Source organism: Oryzias melastigma, linkage group LG2, assembly GCF_002922805.2.
Source record: "Oryzias melastigma strain HK-1 linkage group LG2, ASM292280v2, whole genome shotgun sequence".
NCBI lineage: Eukaryota > Metazoa > Chordata > Actinopteri > Beloniformes > Adrianichthyidae > Oryzias > Oryzias melastigma.
In genome coordinates, this window is record NC_050513.1 from 3,100,332 (window position 1) to 3,110,337 (window position 10,006).

Below are 10,006 nucleotides of genomic sequence, written 5' to 3' on the forward strand. Positions count from 1 at the left end.
CAACTGAATTGGAATTATCTGTCAAATTCAATGTTAACAATAGTAAACATGATCAGCAGTGCCACTACTTAGTGCAGAATTGTTGTAAACAACAGAAAAAAAAATTAAGTCAAATGACGACAGCTATCTACCTCCAAAGGAACGTCACACCAAAGGATGATGAATATGATGTTTTACAGCCTCTGTCAAGCGTTTCCTAATTTTTTGTGCACTTTTCCCACATTTGAAAAGGGCTGAGCATCCAAAATTGAAGGTTGATTTGAAAATGTAAGATCAATACTTGGTGAGAACCCATCGAGAATCAGTTGCAGGACTAAATATCGCGATATATCGCAATTTCGATATTTTGGCACACCCCTAGTCAGAGCTCCAAATTTGCTTAGGTGCTAGCTGATCACCGCTAGATTCGCGGCGAGGTAAGGTTGTGTCCGAATTCCCCCCTAATCCCAAACTGCTAAAAACTATATAGCGCCCTGGATTTTAAAGGTAATTCGGACACCATGCTCACTACATTTGTTTTTTTGAATGACGTCATGGATTTCACAAAGGGAAAATTGAATAAATACAAACATTTCACAATGTTTATTTATGACTCCACTGTGTTCTGAGGGTGAAAATGTGGATGGTTTATTCAAATATTACATTTAAACACGTTTTTTGTTTGAAATTGTTTGACTGCAATGCATTGTGGTCTATATTTGCTAACCTATCGAGCATCGATGCACGCTAGTTTTTCGCCCAGACTGCAGGTAAATTTCTAGTGCCCTCGATTTTGGAATTAGTAGATTCAAACAGGTGAACGCACTATATAGTGATTGGGGAGGAATTAGGACAAAACCTGTTTGTGTTAGCCTGGGGGTGGAGCACACTCTTCCTGGAGGGGGGCGGCGGTTCTAAACTTGTGATGTAAGTATGTGAGGACCTGCAGGTTTTTAGAGCATTACTCAGAAATGTGTAAATGGGTCAAAAATAGTGCTTTAGGGTTCTTTATAGTGAGGAATGAACACTTAAAAGCTCAAAAAATTAGATTTTTCATGGTATGGCCCCTTTAAGGGGGGCTAAAACCAAACAGTTTTACAGCCTGTATCAGTCCCTTAATGCAATGCAGTTGTGTCAAAGCAATGTTTTCATTAATAGTCATTCTTGGAATGCTCAAACTTCTTCATTCTCTCCAAAAGTTCACAGATTACTCATAACATTGTGTTTCATTTTGCAACATTGAAACCTCTGGATGTCTGGAAGTAGCAGCAGCAGCGGTAAAGCCGTGCTCTGCTGTGTCTGTAAACAGACCAGGCAGCAGCAGCAGCAGCAGCAGCAGCAGCAGCAGCAGCAGCAGGGTGCGTGTTTTGAGATGAAGCGCTCCATTTGGCAAGTTGCAGGTCTTCACCTTTTCACCGCCCTGTTTGCAGATAAACACAGACTGATTCAAACGTAAAAAAAAACTCAAAAGTTCACTGAAGGTCAGCAGCCTCCAACACACGTCTGTGAATAAAACAATTGAGGTTTTTGCTTGATTTTGATAAAGTTTACCAGCATTGCAACACATTTACAGCAAAGCATGATGTCACTGTCTTTGAGGATCTATCTGACAAAGGCTGGTGGTGGTTTAAGTTCTGCAGCCTGCCAGCTGCCACTCCCCACAGGAGCCTTCGTCACCATGAATCAGAGGCTGATCAGTTATCTGCTGAAAGATTAGTCGTGCCCTCCGCTCTGTTTGATTAAAGCTCCAGGAGTGGCTCGAGGACAAGTTCAAACTGATGTTTCTGTAGACAAAGAAATCACAAAAGGCGACACATTTGGTCTAAAAGAAGGAATCTGGGATTTCAGGTTGGAAAGTCTCAATAAATGTCGACAAATTCAAACTGGTGCATTTATTTTCCTGTTAACTTCTGAGCCACTCCCTAAAGTTTTTCCCTCTTATGGGAGTTTTTTTCCCATACATTTTAATAAATGAAGTGTTTTCTTGACTTCTGGCATGAAGCCATTTTCGTGGAAGGTCTCATCAAGTGATTGCCAAGTTAGTTTGACTCGAAGGCATTAACTAGAATTCAGATAAGAGGTTTTACAGATGTTGATACACAGAAGGAGCTGTTTTTGAGATGATAAAAGAAAATGTTTTTAATCTTTAAAAGATTTTTAAGAGTCATTAGCAAGTTTAAAAGCTGTGTTTTTAACATGTTCTTGTGACATTTTTCAAGAAAATTAAGATTACATTTGCATTTCTGAGTTCTTTTTCTCAAATTGCTGTGAATCAGGAGCAGATGCTGCGACCGAGTATTAGGGCAACAAAGAAAAATATTACCAAAGAAAAGTTGTACATTTTTTGATATTTAAAGTCATAAATGTAGCCTGTTACTTTTAAAGTCATAATTCTATTACTTTATTCAAGTAAATTTACGAAATTTTAAGCTGTAGTTAAAAAGGAGTTTTGTCTGTAAACTGGCTCTAATACAAATACTGTACAGATGCAAAAATGTAGTTTGAAAATATGCCGGGCGGGACACAAGCTTCAAATGCATTAAACTTCCAGACAAATAGATCCACGAACGTCTTTGTTTCCTCGTCTGAGCTGGAGTCTGGATCTAAACCGTACGGCTGGATAGATACAATGGTGCTCACCATTTTTGTTGCACTGGTAATAAGGATGTATCGTATTGGCCAATATTTGCTAAATTTGAGTTTATCTGAATCGGACCAATACAAGAAAAATCTGCAGATATTTTTCTCAATATTTTTGACATGAATACTTGTTCCTAATAAATCCTTGGGACTAGGAGGCTCGTGTTTACGAACATAATAATTGTTCTGACTGGTTTCCGGTCTATTTTATATTTAATAAAGATACACATTGTTCCTAATAGTTCCTTGGCGATGGAAAGCTTATGATTTATTGTTACCTCTAATAGTCGGTGAATAGTTTCGAATATTTTCATATATATTTTCAAAGTTGTTCCCATGCTGTATGTTAAAAAGGCCAAATACAAAGTGCTGGTGCAGTAAAAGAAAAGTTGTGCATTTCTAATAAATAAACAAAAAGGAAATCTAAATGTTGTGTTATTGTAGACACTTAAATATCGCTTATCAGTATCGTCTCGAAAAAAATGATATCAGCCCATCCCTGACCGGTATTGTTAGGTTGGGGGTCTAAGGGACTGTAAGCTACGGTTAGGCCCGCCCACAACTCTCCTAATGGACCACTCTACAGAAACTATGTCCTAGAAAACAACACAGATTTTTGCAAAAATGGCGTAATTATAATTATAAGACCACTAGGAACACTTTATATAAATTTTATATGTTTATAATTCAGGAAACTTTACGACTACTTTCCTTAAACAAGAATATTCAGCTTGTAGCTTGGGTTAAGGCCACCACAAACAATTATTTTAATAGTCGACTAATCGGGTCATGAGTAAAGTGGATGTTAAGTTAGCTTTAAACTAACTAAAAATAAAGACAATAAGATGATAGTTTATTAAACTTTTAACTAATCGTGAACCCTCTGTCCTTCATTAGTTTCTGGTAGTGTGAACGCTTATTGCTGAAAGTAGTCACTGAAGATGCTGAAGCTTTTTGCCGAAAATGGTGATGCAATTTACTTTCATTGCTGCAGGGATTCACTGAAAATACAAAAGTTATTTGCAAAATGTTACATTTGCTAAAAGACTCAAAATGTTGTTAAAAACTATAAAAAGAGCAACAAAGTTGACATAAATTTCTTGAAAAATGTATAATAAGATGAGCTAAACTCCAAATTAGCAAAAACAAACCTCAGTAGATGCCAAATTAGCCAAAAAGCTAGCACATTGCTTAAATACTAGCTAAACTCTAAAATAGCATAAAAATCCTCCGTAAACTGAATTAGTCAAAACAGTTAGCCTCTTGCTAAAATAGAAGCTAATCTCAAAATTAGCCTATAAAAACTTCAGTAGAAAACAAATAACCAAAAACATTAGCATGCCTCTAAATTATTCGCTAGTCCAAATTATAATAAAATAATAGCATAAAAAGATCCTCAGTCGATGCCAAATTAGCCAAAAAAAGCTAGCAAGTTGCTTAAATTCTTGCTAAACTCAAAAATTGCCTAAAATTCCTCAGTAAACTATATAAGTTTTGAATTTGGAAGACTTTCTCATTCATTTCCTATGGTTCATATTTTGCTAAATATTTCAAAAACTCTAAAGTTTATGAATACCAAAATACAAGCAGTAATGTCCTGAACAAGCTGAACGTTTTAATACCCAGATTGTTGAAATTGCTAGAAGTGTGATTGAGTTTTTACATACATTTTACATACAAAAACGTACAGAAAGCAGCAGGAGGATCACTATAGTGTGAATGCTTACTAAGCAATCACACAATTAAATGAGGTTAACATCTGAAATAAGGAGCTATTCTTCACTAAAGATCAAGTTTTTATCTCTCTGACTCAAATATAAAAAAGTGCATTTTTTGGTGCTGAACGCTCAAAGCTTTGTTCAACTTTACTGCACTATAACTCCATATAATAAAAGTAACGACTAATCGACGATTAAATTAGTCGTTGAATATTTTAGCAGTCGACTAAACGGGCCAGCCCTGGTTTAGTTGCAATCTTCTGGGTCTGTGTTTGCCCCCCTCGTACCCACAAAGCCTCTCTGTCTCTAACCCACCACCACCACTGCCGCCGCCGCATCATTGTCTGTCTCTCCTGCATCATGTGACCCGCAGCGGCGAGGCTTTCACAGTCGGGAGTGTGTTCATTCAGCAGATGCGCAGCAGAGAGCGTGGGGGGGTTTAGGAAGGGAGTGTTGGGTATCTGCATGTCGACACAACAGAAGAGCTGACGTCAACCCCAACGAGCCGTTAGGCTGCAGCGGCGTGCTGGTGCGGCCATTTTCCTTTCCAAACAAATAGAACCCCACTTTCTGGTTTAGTCATTTGCCAAAAGATCCCCGGGTTACAGTTTGGGTGGAAATAGTGGATCGCTGCAGAAACCACCCCCCTCCATGTTTGCTCTCCACCCCCCCCACTCCACTTTCTGAGAGAGAGGTCACGCAGCCGTAAAACAAAGCACTCGCAGGCTGATCTTTGCATGTGTTCAATTAGTGAGTCGCGGTTAATCAGTGTCAAGTTGCTGTTAGGTGCAGCAAGTTCTGACCTTTAAGTGAGGGCTTGTTAGAGGGCATGATGCACGCTGAAGGTCCAACTCCAGTGGAGGACTAAAAAACATCTGCCGTCTTCTTCTCCTGTCACGTTTTTCTTTAACTTCCTTCAGATCTGTAATTTGACCATTAGCATAATTTTGTTTAATCAAAGCCAAAAGAAATGGTTTTTGGAATGAATGCATTTGTCTTGAGTCAGTCTGAACAAAGGGATGATGAAGACGGGTGACGAGTACGGTGACGTTACTCATTGTTCTTTAGGGGGCCAATTTGGAGCCAATTATTACATCACCAAACTGCTCCAAACAGGAAGCTGATAGTTTGAAACAGAACTCGATCCAGTTGGATTCTTTACTACTGAGTGGACTGATCCACTTCTTCAGTTCTACAACATGTGTTCTGTAGAGAAATAAACAGCTATAACTCAGTCATTGTGTGAATGCGTAGTAAGCGTGCTTAGTAACCAAGAGTTCAGCAATCTTGGTATCAAAACGTTCAGCTCGTTCAGATTAGAACAATACTGCTTGTATTTTTGGCTTTCATAAACTTTATAGTTTTTGAAATATTGAGGAAAATATGCCCATAAAAAATGAACGAGAACATTTTAAGTAAATTAGCGACAAACCTTTAAACATATTCATGGGCTATGTTTTCATCTTTTATATTAACTTTCAAACAATTTGGAGTTTAGCAAATATTTTATCGACAGTCTAATGTTTTTGGCTCATTTAGTTTACGGAGGAATGTAGGCTGTATTGGAGTTTATGTAGTGTTTAAGCAATGTGCTAGCTTTCTTGGCTAATTTGTTATCTACTGAGGATTTTTTTATGCTAATTTGGAGTTTAGCGAATGTTTTAGCAGAATTCTAACGTTTTTTGCTAATTTGTTGTCTACTGAAGATTTTAGGCTAATTTAGAGTTTAGCTTCTATTTTAGCAACAGGCTAACGTTTTTGACTAATTCAGTTTACTGAGGAATTTTAGGCTATTTTTGGAGTTTAGCTAGTATTTAAGCAATGTGGTAGATGTTTGGCCAATTTGGCATCTACTGAGGTTTGTTTATACTACTTTGGAGTTTAGCTCATATTTTAGCAACATGCTAACGTTTTTGGCTAATTTGTTATCAACTGAAGTTTTTATAGGCTAATTTAGAGTTCAGCTTCTATTTCACCAACAGGCTAATGTTTTTGACTAATTTAGTTTACTGAGGAATTTTAGGCAATTTTGGAGTTTAGCTAGTATTTAAGCAGCATGCTAGCTTTTTGGCTAATTTGGCATATACTGAGGCTTGTTTTTGCTAATTTGGAGTTTAGTGAACATTTAAGCAACACACTAAATATTTTTTGCCAAATTGGCATGTATTAATGATTTTTAAACAATTTACTACAAATCTTTTAGAAATTTATGTCATCAGCTTTTCATAATTCTTTAATTATATCAAATCCCTTCTGCAATTCAAGTAAATTGTATCACCATTTTCTGCAAAGAGCTTCAGCATCTTCATCAGCAACACACCTACAGCATAAAGGATTTACACGTAATGCAACTTTTCTAGTTCTTTTTTTCTCACCATGTTCTTGATAATCCTCATTTTTTTCATGTCATTTTTTTCTGAAGTGCAAGTTATTCAAGTTATAAACTGAACAATTAGTTTTCTCAGTCAAAGTAGGAGGAGCCTGCTGACCCCACCGCCAACGTTCAAAGCGTTTGACAGATTTCATGTTGCCCGCTTTCAAGCTCACTCCTGATTGGAGACAGTGGTTGCCTTGGAAACACTGACTGAGACCAAGCCAGACCAGTCACTGGTTTACTGGCGTAACCTGGCTCCAACATGGCGGTGTACGTAGTGCAAAAAAAAAATTCTAATGGACTTGGAGCCAAAAGTAAGAAATTTTCTGTTAGTGACGTTTCAGTGCTTCCCTCCTCAAATTAAAAATGAAACATTCTGCAAAGAAATAAAATTGTTCATTTAGTTTTTCAGCTTTGTGGTTGTCGCCATCTTTGCTGGATTTTGTGTCACAAGCTTTAGTTTTTTCCAAAATTGTGGAAAAGCAAAACGGATGATGGTTAGAAAAGCCATTGAAGTGACTTTGCCTCTAAATGCATTCAACTTTAATATAGAACATAAAATAAAACGTAAAAGAACTTAATTTAATTTAAAAATGATTAAAATTGAGTATACAGCCCCCCAAAATGTTCTAGAAAAAGCTTATTAGCTTGTTGCTTTTGTTCTAATTTTGGACTATTTTAACATTATAGTGATCTGGCAACAAAACTGAAGTTCTGTCAAATATCAGGATAACAGCAGAGAAATATCAGCTGTTTAAACTGGACCTGCTTTTTTCTCTCCAGGAACAGAATTCCATCAGCAAAGACACTAATGCTTCCTTCTGACGGCTGTTTGTGCTCTTATCTGTTCCTGTGTAGGACGAGGAGGAGGAAATCAAGCTGGAGATCAATATGCTGAAGAAATATTCCCACCACAGAAACATAGCCACCTATTATGGAGCTTTCATCAAGAAGAGCCCGCCGGGTCACGATGACCAGCTGTGGGTAAGTCAGGTCCACTCTCCTTTCAGTCACATTATTTAAATAAATGTGCCTTTAGATTTACCTCTTTTATTTTGGGTCAAATACGATGAACTCTACCTCTGTCTGTTCGGCAGCTGGTCATGGAGTTCTGTGGTGCCGGCTCCATCACAGATCTGGTGAAGAACACGAAGGGAAACCAGCTGAAGGAAGACTGGATCGCCTACATCTCCAGAGAGATCCTCAGAGTGAGTTCTCCCGTTTTCGGGATTTATTGGAGTCGACCACATAAACACGGCGATGAAACAGAAGATTGCTTTCTGATGTTGCTCTGACTTCTGACAAAAACGGCCATTTCTGCTTTATTTATACCTCAGCTATGCTTGGAAATGCACAATAATGCCCATCTATTGACTGAAGGATTACCTTTTATGCTGATGATATTTTAATTTATTTCAATTTATATATTTTTTTTTTTTTTGGCGTCCTTTCCTTCAGGGCCTTGCTCACCTACACGCCCACCACGTGATCCACCGTGACATTAAAGGCCAGAACGTCCTGCTGACGGAGAACGCCGAAGTTAAACTGGGTGAGTGGTTTCTTTTCGGCCCGTTCACACCAGGCGATCTGTACTGTACCCGAGTACGCTTCCTATTGTTTAGCTTAAATGTCATTAGAGCCTTCAAAGGTGGAGCTGCCTCCACCTTATTTGTAAGGCGACAGGAAGTGAGGCTGTTTCACAATAAGAGCGTCTGTCTCTCCAGTGGACTTCGGCGTGAGCGCCCAACTGGATCGCACGGTCGGGAGGAGAAACACCTTCATCGGGACTCCGTATTGGATGGCGCCTGAAGTCATCGCTTGTGATGAGAACCCAGATGCAACATATGATTACAGAGTAAGATAATTCACGAACGTTGATAGTTTTTTTTCTCCATGGATTGTTTTAAACGCCTGTTGTCCTGCTTTGCAGAGCGATCTGTGGTCCTGCGGCATCACAGCCATCGAAATGGCCGAAGGAGCGCCGCGTGAGTCTACGTTTCCCAAACACGTATGTCTGTTTATCTGACCTGACGTGACTTTGCGCCTCTCCTTCCAGCCCTCTGTGACATGCACCCCATGCGCGCGCTCTTCCTCATTCCGAGAAACCCCCCTCCCCGGCTCAAATCCAAAAAATGGTGAGTGTGGACTAGAAACATTTTATTTAACTAAACAAACCGAGTCAGGATGAAACCTCTGTTTTATTTCTGGGTTTGTATCTCTGACTTGAGGCCAAACTGAAATCAAACACTCAGTTTGAGGCATTCGGGCCACATCTGTGGTGCACCTGCTTAGGCAGCTCTCTTTTATGAGGCTAAATGAATGAGCTCTTGTTTCATATCAGTGGTAAACATCATTCTTGAAAAGAACAATAAGCGTTTTTGCTGTTTTTCTCTCAACTTTTCTGTCTTTTTGTGGATTAGAAGTGAGGATTTCTAAATCTGATACACACAACTAATTAAATCGTCGATTAATCGTTACTTTATATTCTATGGGGTTATAGTGTAGTGAAGTTGAACAAAGTTGTGAGTGTTCAGCACTAAAAAATGCACTTTTTTTATATTTGAGTCACTGAGACCAAAAATAGTTTTTTATTTCAGATTTTAACCTCAATCAATTGTGTGTATGTGTAGTAATCATTCACACTGTAGTGATTCTCCTGCTGTCGGTATCACAACGTTCAGCTGGTTCAGACATTACTGCTTATATTGAAATACTGAGCAAAATATTCCCCTTAGGAAATGAATAAGAAAGTCTTCAAATGTCAACATTTTAAGTAGATTAGCAAAAAGCCTTTAAATATATTCATGGGCTATGTTTTTATCTTTTATAGCAATTTTCAGAACATTTTAAATTTATCTTATTTTTTACCAACATGCAATGGTTTCTGGCTAATTTGTTATCTACTGTTTTTTTTGGGGGGGGTGGGGGTTAATGTAGAGATTAGCTTCTATTTTAGCAACAGGCTAACGCTTTTGACTAGTTTAGTTTTCTGAGAAATGTTTGGCTGTTTGAAGTTTAGCTAGTACTTTAGCAATGTGCTAGCTTTTTTGGCTAATTTGGCATCTACTGAGTTTTTTATGCTAATTTGGAGTTTAGCTCATATTTTAGCAGCATGCTAACGTTTTTTCTAGTTTATCTACTGGGGTTTTATAGGCTAATTTAGAGCTTAGCTTCTGTTTTAGCAACAAGCTAACATTTTTGACTAATAAAGTTTACTGAGGAATTTTAGGCTATTTTGAAGTTTAGCTAGTATTTTTGCACTGTGCCATTTCTTTTGGCTAATTTGGGATCTACT

General features: G+C 38.1%; 1 protein-coding gene across 7 annotated transcripts in view; it reads left to right on the plus strand.

Moving 5' to 3' along the window:
• Window positions 1-10,006, plus strand: part of LOC112160181 (mitogen-activated protein kinase kinase kinase kinase 4) — a 52,183-nt gene that overhangs the window by 20,449 nt on the left and 21,728 nt on the right. For all 7 annotated transcript variants that reach the window (XM_024294572.2, XM_024294575.2, XM_024294576.2 and 4 more), the window contains exons 4-9: window positions 7,570-7,695; window positions 7,809-7,919; window positions 8,170-8,260; window positions 8,436-8,566; window positions 8,642-8,696; window positions 8,768-8,846. In XM_024294572.2, the coding sequence (XP_024150340.1) occupies window positions 7,570-7,695; window positions 7,809-7,919; window positions 8,170-8,260; window positions 8,436-8,566; window positions 8,642-8,696; window positions 8,768-8,846 (593 nt within the window). The remainder of the gene's footprint in view (window positions 1-7,569; window positions 7,696-7,808; window positions 7,920-8,169; window positions 8,261-8,435; window positions 8,567-8,641; window positions 8,697-8,767; window positions 8,847-10,006) is intronic.